Source organism: Mercenaria mercenaria, unplaced genomic scaffold (assembly GCF_021730395.1).
Source record: "Mercenaria mercenaria strain notata unplaced genomic scaffold, MADL_Memer_1 contig_4777, whole genome shotgun sequence".
NCBI classification, from domain to species: Eukaryota; Metazoa; Mollusca; class Bivalvia; order Venerida; family Veneridae; genus Mercenaria; species Mercenaria mercenaria.
The window spans coordinates 1-19,179 of NW_026463031.1; the positions used below are offsets into that span (position 1 = coordinate 1).

The 19,179-nt window shown below is 34.7% G+C and overlaps 2 protein-coding genes across 2 annotated transcripts; both read right to left on the bottom strand.

Moving 5' to 3' along the window:
• Positions 1 to 38: 38 nt before the first annotated feature.
• Positions 39 to 2,991, bottom strand: LOC128554164 (uncharacterized). The gene is made up of 3 exons (XM_053535414.1): positions 2,504 to 2,991; positions 1,991 to 2,119; positions 39 to 1,356 (listed from the first exon to the last, which is right to left on the bottom strand). Exons 2-3 carry the CDS (start codon positions 2,046 to 2,048, stop codon positions 1,091 to 1,093), a joined length of 324 nt encoding a protein of 107 aa, XP_053391389.1. The 5' UTR covers positions 2,049 to 2,119; positions 2,504 to 2,991; the 3' UTR covers positions 39 to 1,090.
• A 101-nt stretch (positions 2,992 to 3,092) lies between these two features.
• Positions 3,093 to 17,560, bottom strand: LOC123552198 (uncharacterized; the record flags this gene model as incomplete). The annotated part of the gene is made up of 8 exons (XM_053535415.1): positions 3,093 to 3,840; positions 4,757 to 4,795; positions 5,331 to 5,462; positions 5,802 to 7,286; positions 8,275 to 8,314; positions 8,634 to 8,725; positions 17,111 to 17,150; positions 17,469 to 17,560. Coding segments are annotated over 8 exons (2,066 nt in total), but the record flags the coding sequence as incomplete, so codon positions are not given.
• Positions 17,561 to 19,179: the final 1,619 nt, after the last annotated feature.

Genomic DNA, 19,179 nt, shown 5'->3' on the forward strand with positions numbered 1-19,179 from the left:
ATTTGACCAAAGTTTCATGAAAATCCTTCAAGGGGTTTAGGAGATACAGAGCTGAAACCTTTGACCTTCAGTTGTGACCTTGACCTTGAGTTGACATGGCTGACTCATGAGTTCTTGATGAGGTGATCATTTGACCCAAGTTTGATGAAAATCCTTCAAGGGGTTAAGGAGATACAGAGTGGACACCAAATGGAAGGCTCAAACCTTCGACCCTTAGTTGTGACCTTGACCTTGAGCTGGCATGGTTGACTCATAATTTCTGCACATCGTTCTAATGAGGTAATCATTTGACCCAAGTTTTATAAAATTCCTTCAAGGGGTTTAGGAGATATAGAGCGGACACGAAATGGAAGGCTCAAACCTTTGACCTTCAGTTGTGACCTTGACCTTGAGCCGACATGGCTGACTCATAAGTTCTGCACATCGCCTTGATGAGGTGACCGTTTGACCCAAGTTTGATGAAAATCCTTCAAGGGGTTTAGAAGATATAGAGCGGACACAAAATGGAAGGTTCAAACCTTTGACCCTAAGTTGTGACCTTGACCTTGAGCCAGCATGACTGACTCATGGGTTCTGCACATCGTCTTGATGAGGTGATCATTTGACCCAAGTTTTATAAAATTACTTCAAGGGGTTTAGGAGATATAGAGCGGACACAAAATGGCAGGCTCAAACATTTGACCTTGAGTTGTGACCTTGACCTTGAACCGACAAGGCTGACTCATTGGTTCTGCACATCGTCTTCATGAGGTGATCATTTGACCCAAGTTTCATGAAAATCCTTCAAGGGGTTAAGGAGATATGGACCGGACAAGATTTTGTTACGGACGGAAGGACGGAAGGACGGACGGACGGAAGGACGGACGCAGACCATTCCTATAATCCCTCCGCCACGGCGGGGGATTAACAATCAAAGACATACACAGACACAAAATATCGGATAAAAAGAACCGAGAATATATATTTTCATTACGTTTTATCTACATAAGATTATACCTTGTACATGGTGTTTTAGCAGACGGTAATGTATATGAAAGCAAACTTTATGCTTCAGTATGTTATTGACAGAATCAACAATTAAGGAAATTCATTAGGTAAATGAGCAGAAATGACGAGACTTACCGGTTGATTTGTGTTTGTCTTCTGCAGAGGCTTTACCTTTCTCTATTTTGTTGCCGTTCCTTTCTGTTTTAAGATTACCAGAACTTGCACCTTCTTCACTGGCTGTCTCGGATGCTGGCTTGGCATGTGCGGCTGCTGATGCATTAGGTGCAGGGACAGTCTGTGGGGGCTTTTCTGCTTCCTCGATCTCTAATACTTTCTCCATCAGAATCTGGGCTGTGATTTTTTGTGAATCTATAACACGCATTGATTGAAAATAATGATTAAGATTTGATGAGAAATGAAGATGCTAACGACTGCTTACAGTATAAAGACAAGAAATTTATGAAAACTCAAGGGCATTATAACTCTCAACCACTAATTTATCTGATGTGACCCATATTCGAACTTACAGTAATCTCAGTGGTATACACATTCTTTGTAAATAAGATAAGGATTGCTTAAGAAATGAAGGTGCTAAAGCATAAACCTTGATAAATCAAGGGCACGTGATCCTGGACTTACTACCCCGGTCTTGTCTTTTTTAAATCTTCCACAAGATTTTGTAGATATTTTCATAATGTGTAAACAGAATAGCACTGGTGAAGAAATTATGATGCTAGAATGTAATCATAGTGAAATACAGCTGTTTTTCCAAAAGCCCATAACTCTACAAAAAGCCCATCAACCAAAAAACCCGTCATATATACTCAACAAAGCTTGCTACTTACCTGTACTATAAAGTTTCATTCAGTCTAAGCAGTATTAAGAAAATAAGCCCAGACACCCTTTTGTGACAGACAGACAACACAAAATTAATATATCTCTCCAATATATAGGGAGACAAATAATACGCATTTTTCCTTCCTTGAACTGTTAAAGGAATTACCATTCTGTCTAAGAATTTGTTCAATCGCCTTCTTTATAATTTTAGGCTGATATCCCATCTCCAACACACTCTGTGCAGCATCTGAGAGCAGAACTCTTTCTATTTCCTGTACTGGTAACTGACTCCCTGCTGTAAAAAATGGAAATGAATACACTAATGGTAGTGACCACTATATCTTAAACACATTGTTACGATTTTAAAATTAGATAAATTGCAAATAATCCACTCTTAAGTTACTAATAATATTTCAATATAATATAATCTGGGAAGTAGAACCCTCGGAAGCACCGAGAACAAATAGTGAAAATAGTGAAAATTGCAGACTCGGTTTGATTTATTCTGGTCTGTTCATGAGCAGTAATGGCCCACGCCCCCTAGCACCAGCTTAAGCAGTATTCAATCTTCAAATCTAAATGAGTTGAAATCAACGATCCCGAAGGATCATTTAAGCATTATATTATGTATTTTCAAAAAGGGACAACAAACTGAAATAACAAACACATTCTGACTTACCAGTTGCATTACCTTGCGTCTCATTCTGCAATGGAAGGAAAAAAACTTGTTAAAAAGTGGTAAATCATATATCTGTATGTGTTAAAGCTGACGGTCTAATTTCAGAGTTTTGTAAATACCCTTTGCAGTTGTTAATAGTAATAGAAAGACATTAAACAGTGATTCGGTACATTTTAGGAATTAACAATCTAAAAAAAATTCTTTTAGCAATAAAATTTGAAGAATACTCCCAAAAGCGTTAGTCACGCTATTAAAATTTAAGCTTTATTTTGTGTCATACACATTAATTAGAATAAATGTTTAAAAAAAAAACTAGTTCACCATTTCCGACATCTAATTTCAGTTGCTGCCTGTTTTAAAAGTTTTGAAATTTTCATGATGATATGGCCCCAATTGCACGAAAAAACTTAAGTAATTGCTTAGCTAAGTCTGTTATTAAATGTCAGTAGGCCATGTTCTCCGCAGATTACGCAGATATCTCAACTAAACAGTCACCGGCCTTGATCTGGCCTAGTCACTGACCTAGTTACCTACGTTTTGACCTCATGCAAACAAGTTTTAAACTTGGCGTAGATTTTATAGAGATGAATATTCTGAGTAACTTTCATGAACATCAAGCGAAAATGTGGCCTCTAGAGAGTGCTAAGAATGTTTTTCTACAATATGACCCAGTGGCGTAATCTTTGACCTCATGTGATCTAATTTTGAACTATATCTGCATTTTATTGAGAAAAATATTCTGACAAAGATTTATGACAATCAAATAGAAAATGTAGAGTGTTAACAATGTTTTTTTTTTCTTTATTTGACCTAAAGACCTAGTTTAAGGCCTCAGGTAATCTAGTTTCAAACTTGACCTAGATTTCATAGAGACAGACGTTCTGACGAAGCCTCATGAGAGACAGGTAGAAAACATTTAGAGTGTTGACATAGTATTCCTATCAACTGACCTAGTTACCTAGTTTTCTAACTTAGATTACCCAATAAAAACTCGTCCGAGGGTAAAATTCTGACCATGTTTCATGAAGAGTTAGACATCCATAGCTTTACAGTCAAACTGGTGGCGACGCAGGACGACGGGTGACGATGTAAAACGGACACAGGGTGATCAGAATTTCATCTTGAGCACGTTGTGCTCAATGAACTAAAGACATGACTGCTAGTGAAATGAGAGAAACATATGGAATAAAACTAGCTAACATCTTGTGAGTACTGCACAGCAAGCTGAACGAGGTTAACAAACTCCTCTCCTTTCTTCTGTTTCACAAACACACAATTTCGAGACCAACGCGCATGCTCTATCCATGGATTGTCATCTTTGGTCCAGTGACGTAGTCCTTTAAAACACAAAACATCAAATATACCACTTGGGAAATCACTTTCTAATCCACGCTTAGTGATATCGATTACACGAAGACATGCATCCGGGCAAGCCTTTGACAAGTTCGTAAGCAAAGTGTCAAGGGTTTCGGTGCGATTTCCGAGTTATTTGCCGCTATTGAAAACGAAAGAAGGTAAATTCACTCGTTTACTGATACATGAAATGTTTGTTACATGTATTATAGACGAATTGTCAATAAAGACAATGTATAAATTACTTATATTTCTAAGTCGAAAATCTATCAAACTGTAGACAGAGGACTGTGATAGAGAAAAGTAGGTCGTCATAAAATCAGCGACAGTTTAGAAAAATGGCATCAGGTTTTTGCTTATTATATAATATGTTCAATGGTTGTCCATTATTCGAGTCCAAGTAGAAGTATACATAAATTAAGAAGTGAACAGACGTATCAATATGTGAAATTCTAATCTGCTTGTGTTTTGGCGGAAATAACATAGAAATCATCATGAAACCCGCGGTACTTTGCTGACAATTTTCGCCAAGTTTTGTTTCTTTTTTTTAGCTCTAGTGGCCACTCAAATTGGCCAAGAAGAATCTTTTGAACAAACTTTATAGGGAATTACACAAGGATGCTACAGACCAAATTTAGTGATGCAAGTTGTTCTTTAAAAGAGGAGTTTAATTGATTTCTATTTTAGTTCTAGCGACCCTTAAATGGGTCAACTAGAATAATTTCAAAAACTGAAGAGGGAACCAAGCCAGAATGTTTCGGGCCATGTTTGGTTTAATTTTGGTCATTAGCTGACATGTATATAAATATAGTAATATAGTAATATAGTATCATAACACCACAAAATACCTGCATATGAACAGGTACAATCTAATATCGTCAATACTGAAGACGTACTTACCTATCCCACAGTAAAAGCACCTGACACAATCGCCAAACCCTGGAAGATAGGTAGTACATCTGTATTCTTTAAAAACATTTAGATGTATGTTTAAAAAATTATGATATCCTTTTACTAACATATCCAAACGCTGTTTTATAATTGGGAGATCAAAGGTCTAATATAACAAACGGACCATCTATTAAAACCCATTTTATTACATGACCACTTTAAAATGTTTTAAATTCAATAAATGTCAACTTGCATGGAAGCATTCTTGCTGAAATTTATTGCTGCGATGTCGTGGCTGTGCCGTGGAAATAAAAAGGCTGTGTTGTGCGTAACACAAGCAAATACCGTGTGATTTCAACAAAAATACTATCGCGCAAAAGACGATCAAAGCGGGACGACGATCTCAGCAGTTAATACCTGAATAGTATTACTTACTTTGATTTTGATATTTATCTTTATTAGAGTTCAACGTGGAAATCAGCACGCAGATTGCTAGAAACATAGAGACGATAAAAGATACTAGAAGTGTGTCCATTGGACAAAGACACCCTAATTGAAAGAGTTGTCTGTAAAGAAGGCTCACCTGCATAAAAGAAACCAGCTTCAGCCAGTTCCTGCGGAGTATGACTGGCTGTATCAGGCCATTCACTGAAACTACTTTCTCTAGCTGTCTTTGTAGCATATTGGGTGTGTTTGGGGGTTGCTGTATTTATACCTGTGAAAGTACAACCGATTAATTCATATTGACCAAAAATAAACAAATGCACGTTTCTGCCGAGATTCCATTTCCTTATTTCATGAATGAGGCGAGGTCTGTTAGTAAAATATAAAAAGGTATTCGATTATTTACTTTCCTGACACAAAAAGTCATTTTTTATCAAAAAGTAATTTTTTTTCAAACTTTCAAATTTGATGTGCACATTATCCTGCTAAGAATTAACTTTTTAAGTTGTTTTCTTCAAATAAAGCTTTTAAGAGATCTAGTGCATTGAATTAAATAAAAGACAACTGTTTAATGATAAAAAAATTAAGAGTACATTAATTTGTATCTTACCAAGTGAATTTGCCCCAGTTTCAACTTGTCTGTTTTGTTGTGAAGGTGCTGGACTGCGAATTCTCTCTGGTGCCCAGTCATTGTTAACGTCTTCACTCTGCTCTGATCTTTCCCTTGGTTCTGGAATGTCTATTATAGCCATCAAGGCTCTGTTGTATGGCCCAAAGTACTGGACTGGTACATTGACTTCTTCATTTTTTCTGAGGAATTTGCAGTTTGGATTTATTCTTTCATGAATTTCCATTGGCCTATCTTCCGCCACCCAGTTATATCTTCGAACTCCACAGCAGTAGCAGACGACACCATCACCATCTGAGGCATAGTAAAATCCTGCTTCTGCTAGCTTGATGAGATATGGTTTGTTTTCCTTTGGGTAACTTCTTAAAGTACAGAAACGTAATAGTTCATATCTCATTGATATATGTGGTGTTGGAGGTGTTCCATTGGCAATCTGATCAATAATTGCAAGAACAGGATCAAAAGCAGGTAAAGCTATGAATTTTAACAAGCTAGTATCTATTTGTGGTTGCGGCATTTCTAATTCTCTATAAAAATCTTTTTCTGTGTCTTCAGGCGGTGCGAAGTTTTTCTTCTGTGTATGGAAGTACGGGTCATCACACTTCTCAAAGAACATATTTTTTTGGAAGGGATAATGAGTAACCATTTTATATTCTAAATTCTTAAATGTTTCATCTCGGATACAATCGGCTGAATTAAGCGCTTCCTGCAAATTCTCCTTTGATACAGATGCCACATCCGATTGACAGACAAAATCGTTTGGCAATACTTGCACTTGAATTTCTCCTTTTTTCTCTTGGACAGTCATTGATGTTTCAGTATACACCTGTTCAAGTTGTCTTGAACCAGCAGATGCAGTAACAAGTTTTATCTGTTTCGCTTCATCAAGATGGTCTGCTTTGCCTACTTCATTCAAACGTTCCGACGTTTGTCCTTCATTTGGCTGACCAGTTTTCACTGGATACACTTCTTCATTAGGTTGGTCAAATTCCAACGTGTGTCTTCTTCCACAATATTGACAAATGTCCAAGAAGTGTTCTACTTGATGTTGATGGTCGGCTTTCTCAGTCAGATGCAAATCATTTGACAGATTCATATTTTTTGAAGGGACCTCTCCATCTCCGCTTGGCTTTAGCAATGGCAGATGAATTTCATAATCAATCCCAGGTAGTGCATAACTGTCTGTATCTTCTGTGGCATATCTAATTAGATATGAATCTTGGCGAAGAGGCTTAGAAGCTTCATGTTGAAAGCATTCTTGTTCTACGAAAAACTCTTTAGCCATATTCACCTCATCTTCAGTAAACGTATATACGCATTCTTCTATTTTCCCCATGGAATCCCTCCTCAAGATTTGCAGGAGATCAATTAAAAAGCTGACTAAATCTGTATTTATGGATCTCTTTCTATGAAGCGAAAACGCATGTATAATTTCACAATAGTCGTAGTCGTCATCTGATGACCTTGCTGAAATGAGAAATCTTATATATGTCAACTAGACACTTAGACTACTACTTTGCTTTATTTAACTGACTATGTATCACGGCAGAGGTTTTGTTTAATTAAACTTTCGCATCACAAAAAGTTAATTAACCAAATTTTCTCAGATAGTACCCATGTTCACAAAACATTGTTTGGTCTAAAATGAGTGCGAAACTGAAATTCTGACAGCACATATTCAAGATTATACTTACTCCAGGAATCAGAGTAACTTTGATAAGGGGAGATATCTGGCATAAGGTATTATCGTACAAGTCAATAAACATCTCATGGTCTGAATTGTCATACACATCATTCACATGTATCTTAGCTTGTTGCCGTTTATTTGAAGTACGACGAATTCAGCAACAAAAATATTGCAACGGCGGCACAAAATTAATCGCCTATATAAAATTAATCAATTTCCGGCTGCTAGATGAATATGCGTAACTAATATTTGGGTGTTTAAATCCAGAGTAATTGTATCGTCTGATCACACCCCCACATGATTAAAAATACCGCTCTGAAGCCTTATATTTTGTTTGGCCTTGTGAAAATTCATATGATGTAATACCGACCGTTCTTTTCATTAGAAATGAAAACGTAAGTGTGGTGGACTTCCAATAAATCATTTAAGGTTAGTGATTTGAAACAATTATGAATGATTTCAGTAAGATGTCATGTTCATACGTTGTTTCAATACAGGAAAGTCATTTGAAAATAGTGTACTTTTAAGCATGTAATTTAGAATACTAGTAAATGACAAATAAAGTTTCGTTATCAAACTCAGCCAAGACTATATGTGAATGTAAGGCTTGCGTCACGCCATGTTTTTATACTTGGAAGTCCCTTTGAGTAAATAATTTCTACAAAGGTATATCAGTTCATTTAGATCTTCAGAAAACCTGAAATATTATTGAACAATTTCAAATCAGTGCCTTAAAAAGTATCAAGTCTAAAACTCTGACAAACTTACAAGCGACACCTTCTAGCCTTCTTCTTTTAGCGCATTCATCCTGCAAAATAAATGTATACATGTAAGTCACATAAAATACTACATATAAAATATAATTGCCTATTTCACATTTTATTACATTTTTAAAAGTATCAAAAGTAGGTTATTTGTGTGATCATGTTAATCATTGTACAGATTTCTTCCAAATGTTGCTCATATATTGAGAACAAATGACTTCTAAAGTATTGCTACCTAGTAAAATTGTCATTTGTCATTGAAAACACCAACTATAGGCTTTTTACACCCATGAAACTATTAACCATTTGAGCGACAACAACAATAATGTATGAGGCTATAAGTTGTAAATTAACATTCTTTACCTCTTCTGATTTTTTTCTTTTTACCGGAAAGAGATAGGCAATGCAAATCCTTCGTTCTTTAGCTGATTTTTTATGTTCAACATTTTCATCATCTGAAACATTGAAGCCTTTATTAGGAACTACATACGTAATACAAATGCAGTTTATTAGTCATACATGTTGCTGGGTTTCTTAACAGAACTTCTTCGCTTAATAAATGTACTCACAACTGCCCTTAAACAACTGGACTCCAGGATATATGACATCCATCGTTAAACACTATTTTCAACTCTCATCTGTCAGAGTTCTAGTAAGACAGAACACAAGTCATAACCATTTATTGAGATCTTTGTCATTTAGCAAAACTATTTGTATCTATTTGCTATGAATGTATTTCAGAATATACACATCGCCATTAGTCGAAATCGAGGGTTCAGCGCAAAAGAGGTCCAACTTTTTTCTCAAAATTACTTTTTTGCATATTTTGTTACAGCAAGATGAAATACATATTCACAAGTCATAACCATTTATGGAGATCTTTGTCATTTAGTAAAACTATTTGTATCTAGTTGCGATGTATGTATTTCAGAATATACATATCGCCATTAATCCAAATGTCAAACAACTTATTTTTTGTTGTGACATTTATACGGACAGGACATAAATCAAAGAAAAACAAGCTGCTTTTGCCCAAGTCGCTCATCTGAATAAAGTGAAATAGGCTAGATGTGTATGCAATGTTTAAGTTAGGTCGATGTAAAGACACTCGGGTGAAGGAAAAATTGATTTTAAATAACCAACTTCTTTAACTTTGATAACCTAGTTTCTAAACTTTTTCTAAAATAATCCTAGTTGAAACAACAATTACTGCATGGTTGCATTCAATGGTTTCGTCAATATTAGACCATCTTCTTTTGCTAGAATGCTGTTTGAAGTATCAAACAGACCTTTTTCTGCTGGTTTAATGTTATTTGTTACACGTCATGAGTGTTGTTATTCTAAATAGTAGTTTCAGAGGAGATGTTTATATAAATTATGGACGCCGGACGGACGCTGGGCTCTAGACCATCCACATTTGGTTCAGGTTAGCTAAAATTTTAACAGAGCGAACAGAAAAATGACCTTCACACGTAATATCGATTTTAAATAAGAGTATGGATCTAGAAAGTGACAAGTCTTCTTCTTAGTATGGAGAATAATTGAGCCAAGTCATTTTAATATCCATACATGCATAAAAATAGTTATAATAGCAGAAAAATTATTATATATTGATATTTATGAGATAAATATTTTTATGTATGATCTAGCACCTGATAGGTTAACAGCGTAGAGACTTCCGTTTTGTCCGTTCCGGATAATGTAAATATTTCGGAAATTATTCTTGCAGAAGTCAGAATTAGTTATTCTAACGCTACACTTTTACGCAACAATTAATAGCAGAAAAGGTGATACAATTTTTATAGAAATATAAGAAAACAAAACGTTTTCGAGAATTGTTATTCACTCCTATTGAAGCATAGGATATATAATTATCATATGAATGCAATAACATTTTGCTTTTGTGGCTTGCTACGATGTGAGAGACACTGATATTTTCGTTGGATTCGTCCTCAGACTTTTCGTGACATTTAATACTGTCGAAGAAGTATTAAGTTTTACAAACGAGAAACTTATGATATAGTATTATCATATGGATACAGTAACTTTTGTTCGTTTTTGTGGCTTACCATGATGCCACCAAGTCAATTGCAGAAATACAAACTTTGTTAATCCCGGTAGTTTCAATAAGTTCAAGTGTGAACAGAACACAGCCAACATGTAGAGTCACAATTCCTCTGTACTTATTTTGGGAACCTCTCACACAGCGAGATTACATCATGACGTTGTTCGGATGAATAGACAAATAAATCCTCTTGCTTTACAATATCCAATGCCAACGCAGCTGTACGGCATACGTAGTGGACAAATTCAAAGATCCTCACATGTTCAAAGATGGTTCAGTAAAGTGAATTCGTTTCGACCTGCGCACTTAATCGGTGGAAATGACATTGATTCGGTAGGACTGACACAATCAGAAGCTGCGGAAATAGCTCTCCGTATAGTAACTATATTAACAATGTGGAAAAACCAGTGCGGAATAGCAAAAGTTACGATATTACAACTTTTTCCACGACAGAGACCAATTCATGTGACTGAACTAGAGTTCAACCAATTTATCGCGATAGCTAATTCTGAATTTGAACGTCTTGCACAACTTCATGGATTAACTTTCTTGAAAATCCGCAATGTCTGGCATCCCATAGTCCCTATATTTCGAGACGGGATTCATTTCAACTCAGAAAGAACAATTCGTTTCTACAGAAGTGTTCGCGGTACAGTGACAATTCAGAATGTGTAATAACATGACATTTTGTGCAGTTTGGTTATATTGAAATGTAGCTGCAAGTTGTTATCACTGTTGCTTTTTATCATTATAAATTCATGGATATCATGCTCATTGGTAGTTTTTTGTTGGGGGAATTGCTTTGCATCACCAACATTTTATTTTGACATTTTAATGCTTAAATAAATTAATTTGCCGTTTATTTTCACCAACATTTGATTTTGGCCGTTTATTTTCACCAACATTTGATTTTGACTTTTTAGGCCGTTTATTTTCACCAACATTTGATTTTGACTTTTTAACGTTTGAATAATTTAGTTTCACATAATAGTATTTCTAACTGGTTATATATATTACATCTTGTTATGTTTCGAAAATTTGTATGTGTGTTGGTTTATTTAGTTTATATTATCTTTGTTTAGTTTTGTTAGTTTTTCAATCGTCATTTAACATTAAATGACAATATTTCATTCAGCCAGTGTTGTGTTTTTTCCTTTCAAAATCAAACAGAGAAAAACTTTCGGTGAGCATGGGAAGGTTGAAAATCAAATTATGAGGCAGACATAAATCTTATACCTCTAAGAATGACATTGACCTTAAACCTAAATTTGCACATGACATTTCGTCTTGTTATCGTAAATGTTTATGCCATGTTATTTGAATATCCATGCAAGCAAACTATGTAACGGTGCAGACTAGTAAAAATGGCATTAAACAGTTTACATAGTGTGGCCCTGACCTTTAAAGTGGGGTTATGGGTCTTGAACGGGATGCGCACGTCGTCTTGTTTTGGTGAATTATTGTGCAAAGTTATCTGAATAGATATGAACGCAGAGAAAAGCTAAAAGAGAACAAGCAAGAAAGATCATCTCTAAACTTAAACATCTAAGTGTAACCTTCGCTTTTAAGTTAGGGTGTGGATATTGTACGCGACATGTCATTTTGTTAAACTGGTTAATTGTGACAAATTATTTCAAAACCAATATTGCACAACAAAGTTTGTAGGCCGGACATACTTTTTGCACATACATCGGACGGAGGGATGGGTGCATGCACATACAAACGGGTGACACTACATGTCTTCCCTCTCCAATTTAATGGGGGAAACATACAAATCTTGACCGTTTAACTTTACGTATATGTCTTAAAACGCGGAGTCGCGAGTTCGATTCCCGGGCGGGGCGTATGTTCTCCGTGACGATTTGATAAAATACATTGTTTCTGAAATCATTCGTCGTCCACCTCTGATAATGCATGTGGGGAAGTTGGCAGTTACTTGCGGAGAACATGTTAGTACTGGTATAGAATCCAGGAACACTGGTTAGGTTAACTGCCCGCCATTACATGACTGAAATACTGTTGAAAAACGGCGTTAAACCCAAAACAAACAAACAAACAAATGTCATAATACACTTTGTCATGAAAGATAACATCAAGAAGTTTTAAAAAGTTTATTCTATTTTAGGTCTGCCAGCTTATTTGCCCTAGAGCTATAATCTCAATGCTTAGCACCAAGTGAGGAAGGTACTTGTCCAATTTTTCATGTTTTTGTATGACGCAACCTCCCGTAGTCCAAGCGGGCGCGCTACCACTAGGTTACGGAGGCGGTAAGAGAGCCATTAACATGTTCACTAGAAGTCAATTACAGTTTTTTATAACTCCAATCGATCCTACAAGGGGCCAAATGGAACTATCCAAACACCCCTGAGGGAAGACTTTTCAAGAAATCCACAGACCACGTTTGGTGAAGGTGAAGATTCATCGATTGTTTATCATTAACTTTGCTGGTCTCTGATTGTGCTGATTGTGACCAGACACCTATACCTTCTAATGCAGCACAAAAACAGATTCTAGAGACTACTAGAAGTCGTCTAATGTTTCTTCCGATTCTTTACAGGACAAAACTTCTTATGTTTAGGGCGCTTTATCTGTTGATGATAAACTTTCTCATATGTTTAATGACCTTGTAACACTTGATCAAAACGATGCCTGTATTCTTTCAATGTCATCTAAGCTACATTTAATAAAACAGAGTGATGAGAATCTATATCGTCAAAAGTTAGTGAGCGGTGCTTAATTAAATCAGTTAGGTTTCACAGAATTGACCTGGATGGACAGCGTAATACATGTAATTTAATATTCTACCAACTGCGAATTGAAAACACTTATGACATACTTAGTCAAGTTTTTTTAATTATCTTGGATTAATAGACATTTCTGCACAAAGAAAAAATGTGTCAACGAAAGCATAGGCTTGGTTTAATGGGTAGGGCAAAACGTATAACAGAGACTCCGAGAAGTCCCATAAATGCGTTTTTTTCGCGACTACATTGATGAGAACACATATTAGGACAGGCTTTTGAGTTAAAAGATGCAAGGTATGGGATAGCTGCTGGTATGAAAGTATTATGGGGTCAGTTTAAAATTATGAAAACCTAATACGACAAAGATACTAAACTTCTATACCCTGCCAAATCAGTTGTTAAGAAGCGTGTTATCGCGGATGACTTTCCTAATTGGCCGACCAATTAGAACGTTTCCGTGACAGTCACATCTGTCCCGATACACAACGCAAAGATGAAATACACAGAAAATAAAAGTGTATTCAGTTTATTATGGATACACGCAGTTTCATGTCAAATGAATCTAATTCAGCCAATCAAATAATTGCCGCGACAGAACCAACTAGGTTTTTTTTATCACGGCAAGCAAAATGGTGGTCTTAACAGAACTCTAACGGGCCGTGGCCATCAGGACAGTAATAATGAGATGAGAAATGACAAAGAGTCACAGAGCAAAGAGGTGGACTTTACCAAAGACCATTGACAGAACGCGAATTTCCAAAGCTCCAACGACGTTGAATAAGAAGCCGGGGAGAAACGAGCAATCAATTTACACTTCTACATATTCAATGTTTGATTACCAAAATGTAAATAAACTTGTTAATGAGGAAGTGAAAAAGATGTTCGCTAAAATGAATTCATATGTTTTACAGAAACCTGGGCAAATGATTTATTTAATATGTCAGTTGACATATTTGAATTATATTGCTTACACAGACCAGAAAAAATGGGAATGGTAAAAAGAACTCTGTTAAATAGCGTACTATGTGAAGAATTCTACACCTAAACACGTTAACTGTACGACTCAGACAATCAGATTCAGATATCTGAATAAAATTTGATCTGAAACATGATCTATTTATGTACCAACGTTTTATGACTACATGTAGCTCTCGTTAAGCATATATCAATGTAAGCATTTATGAAAGAATAATGGAAACTATGGTCCAAATACAGAGCGACTAAAACGATAGTTGTTCCGTCATAATTTTAGGGACATGAATAGCCGAACTGGTAAAGCAAATGATTTTGTTGAATTGGATAGTTAATATTCTACCGGATGATTTCGTATCAAATACATTTTTGCCAAGGACCACACAAGATACTACATGCAATCAAAATGGATCGTTACTTTCTGATTTTATCAAGGTGCGGTTGTTGCGTATTCTTAACGGAAGGGTGGATAAAGATAAGAATGTGGGCAAGAACACGTTCATATGCACACAAGGCTCTAGTGCTATTGATTATGTAATTGTTAGCGACCATATATTTTACTTGTTTAAAAAAATGAAATAGGCGAACCTAATATTTTGTCAAATCACTGTGTGGTTTTATTTAGTATAGCGGTGTTCAATACAGAAATGGAATCTCTGGAAAATAATGCAGAGGCAAATAATTTCAATAATACTTATGAATGGGATTGTAAGCATTTTCAAGGATTCTTTCAAATATCATTTACAGAAAAATACATTCAAGATCAACTTAAGTCTCTTTCTCAACATCTTAATCTGGTCTAAGATAAGTCTGAAATCGACTCAAATAACATCAAAGCTGGAAAGTCGCCATACGGCCCATAATTGTGTCGAGGCGACGTTAAACCCAGGAAAAATGTTTTAAATGCCAATAATTTTCATGGTCTATACAATGAAATCTACAGCTGCTTTTGAGAAAAACGCATGTCTCCCACAACTGCCTAATCATCTAAATAGTAAGTCAGTTTTTATATATCGTTTACTCACTACAAATATACCTTCAAAGAGTAAAAATGGCTGATTTTAGGTAATACAAGGGCCATTATTTCGAAGTGCCTGGGCCGATTTGGCTAGTTATCGAACTTGGCCGAGGACTTATAGTCAAACACATTTTGTTTACAGTAAAAGTAAAAAATTCAAGGGTCATAATTCCGAAATGCCTGGGCCGATTTGGCTGTTTATCGAACTTGGCCGAGGACTTATAATCAAACATATTTTGTTCAAGTTTAGTGAAGATCGGATGAGAAATATTTGACTTAGAGTGCGGACAAGCGTAAAAATGCCGATTTTCGGTAATTCAAGTGCCATAATTCCGAAGTGCCTTGGCCATTTGGCTAGTTATCGAAGTTGGCCGTGGACTTATGGTCGATATTGGAATATCGCGCGAAAGACACGTGACATTATACCCGACCCAGTCACATTATGCTGACACTAGACTGACCAGTCCAATTTCACGAAAGTTTTTGATTTTATCGTCAGGGATATTTTAAGGTATAAACTAATCAAATCAAGTGTTAGATGAAAGATAATGGTTAAATCAATGTATATAGTAGTGATTATGGGGCGCCGTTGTACTATATTCTAGGCATTTTTGATATAAAAAAACCATTTCTTGATAGCCAAATATTGATTTCTTAAGTTTGATATCAAGAAATCGGTCTTCTGATGTTAAAAAATCAATTTTTTATACATGTATCAGGAATTCATTTTCTGATATCAAGAAATGCTGTCCATTTTCTGATATCAAAAAATAGAATTTTTGATATCAGGAAATGAATTTTTAATATCAAAATTCGAATTCTTGATACCAAAAAGTCGTGTTATTTCTTAATATCCAGAAATCGAATATTTTTTATATCAATAAATGAATGTTTGATATAAAAATCGACTTCTTCATATCAAGAAATTACTTTTTATATAAAAAAATCAAGATATGCAGGAGATCAATTAAAAAGCTGACTAAATCTGTATTTATGGATCTCTTTCTATGAAGCGAAAACGCATGTATAATTTCACAATAGTCGTAGTTGTCCTTGCTGAAATGAGAAATCTTATAAATGTCAACTAGACACTTAGACTATTACTATGCTTTATTTAATTGACTATGTATCACGGCAGAGGTTTTGTTTAATTAAACTGTCGCATCACAAAAAGTTAATTAACCAAATTTTTCTCAGATAGTACCCATGTTCACAAAACATTGTTTGGTCTCAAATGAGTGCGAACCTGAAATTTTGACAGCAAAAGATTAAACTAACTCCAGGAATCAGAGTAACTTTGATAAGGTGAGATATCTGACATAGGGTATTATCGTACAAGTCAATAAACATCTCATGGTCTGAATTGTCATACACATCATTCACATGTATCTTAGCTTGTTGCCGTTTATCTGAAGTACGACGAATGCAGCAACAAAAATATTGCAACGGCGGCACAAAATTAATCGCCTATATAAAATTAATCAATTTCCGGCTACTAGATGAATATGCGCAACTAATGTTTGGGTGTTTAAATCCAGAGTATTTGTATCGTCTGATTACACCTCGACATGATTAAAAATACCGCTCTGAAGCCCTTTAATTTGTTTGGCTTTGTGAAAATTCATATGATGTATAACCGACCATTCTTTTCATTAGAAATGAAAACGTAAGTGTGGTGGACTTCTAATAAATCATTTAAGGTTAGTGATTTGAAATAAATATGAAATGATTTCAGTCAGATAGTACCCATGTTCACACGTTGTTTCAATACAGAAAAGTCCTTTGAAAATAGTCTACTTTTTAGCATGTTATCTATAATACTAGTAAATGACAAAGTTTCGTTATCAAACTCAGCCAAGACATTTTGTGAATATTAGGCCTGAGCGACGCCATTTATTTCGTACATGGCAGTCCCTTTGCGTACATAATTTCTACAAAGTTCTATAAGTTCACTTAGATCTTCAAATAATTTGAAATATTATTGAAAAATTTCAAATCATTGCCCTAAAAAGTATTAAGGCTAAAACTCTGACAAACTTACAAGCGACACCTTCTAGCCTTCTTCTTTTAGCGCATTTATCCTGCAAAATAAATGCATATATATAGGTCACATAAAATACTACATATAAAATATATTGCCTATTTCAAATTTTATTACATTTTTAAAAGTATCAAAAGTAGGTTATTTGTGTGATCATGTTAATCATTGTACAGATTTCTTCCAAATGTTGCTCATATATTGAGAACAAATGACTTCTAAAGTATTGCTACCTAGTAAAATTGTCATTTGTCATTGAAAACACCAACTATAGGCTTTTTACACCCATGGAACTATTAACCATTTGAGCGACAACAACAATAATGTATGAGGCTATAAAATGTTAATTAATATCCTTTACCTCTTCTGATTTTTTTCTTTTTACCGGAAAGAGATAGGCGATGCAAATCCTTCGTTCTTTAGCTGATTTGTTATGGTCAACATTTTCATCATCTGAAATATTCAAGCCTTTATCAGAAACCACATACGTAATACAAATGCAGTTTATTAGTCATACATGTTGCTGGGTTTCTGAACAGAACATATTTGCATAACAAAGATACTCACAACTGCCCTTAAACAACTGGACTCCACATCCATCGTTAAACACTATTTTTAGCTCTCACCTGTCAGAGTTCTTTGTCATTTAGTAAAACTATTCGTATCTTGTTGCTATGAATGTATTTCAGAATAAACATATCGCTATTAGTCCAAATCGAGGGTTCAGCGCAAAAGGGGTCCAACTTTTTTCACAAAATCACATTTTTGCATATATTGTTACAGCAAGAAGAAGTACACATTCTGTTGAAATTATGAAATTCAGATGTTGATTAAATATTAATTGATTACTAATTATCAAAAAGGTCTATCTTGAACTGGCTTATTTTGTTATTGCAAAACAAGTCCATCTTGAATTGGATTTCTTTTGCACAGGAGCCAAGTCTTTCTTTATCAATTTATTGTCCAGTTAGACTTATTTTACTCAGTCATATTATTGATAAATTTTTATGAAACCAGCTGAAAAATAACATAATTATTACACTAGAAAAAGTAAAAACAAAAAATATTGAAGATATTTGTTTGTTTCAGTGTAAGATGGAAGTATCTTTCACCACGTGCACCACAGATGCAATATCTTTATGTTTAGCATAGTCACAGCTAAACATGTAACATCTGATGTTCATCAGTACAAGATATTTTGATCTTGAAAAACATATTTCTTTTGATTTCGTGTCTTTTCACTGATTTTAAACACATGTTGTAGTTCTTCAACAGTGAAATGTTTTGATATTATATTTCGTTTTTTTTATTTATTACAGTGAAACTACTCTCAAGTTTCAGTAATATTCACTGTGAAAAACATGAAACAAAGTTATATATTGTGGTAGTTATTAAAAGGAAACAACATCAATATTTTAAATATGTTGATATGTTTATCTAAAACTTACCTGGACAGCATTACATTGTACATATGTTAGGACAGTTCTTTTATTTTTTTAATCAGTTGAAAACACATGTAGCTTTCCATTTTGATTAGTGTACCAAGACATGTAAATATGTGAATAACTCAAACAAAGTGAGAACTTCTCTGATTTAGAGAAAAATACAAGCTGCGGATGAATATTGAAAATAGCAAATGAATTAGTAGTTGAAATATTAAAAGGCTCCAAGAAAGAAAAGATAAATTAAGAATATTACTGCCAGAAAACCATTTGCATTTATAAGACTGTATATTGCAGGTACAGTCACATTTTAAACAAAAAATTTACAAAAGTCAAATCATATCTATTATTATATAGTTGAAACTTGCTATCTCGAACTCCAAGAATTTTACTTTGAGATTACCAATTTTATACATTTGGTACAGGTGTTATTTAGTAAAAGTGTAGCCGTACCGTTGTATACAGACATAAACATGTAACTATTTCATGTACATTTATATACATTCTTTAGGTACTAAATGATTTGAGATGCTTTTTTTAAATTGTTTTTATTTATCTTAATTTGTTTGAAATGCATGATCACTTCTTTATGCGGGCACTTCTTCAACAGATCAATATATACGTAAGGAG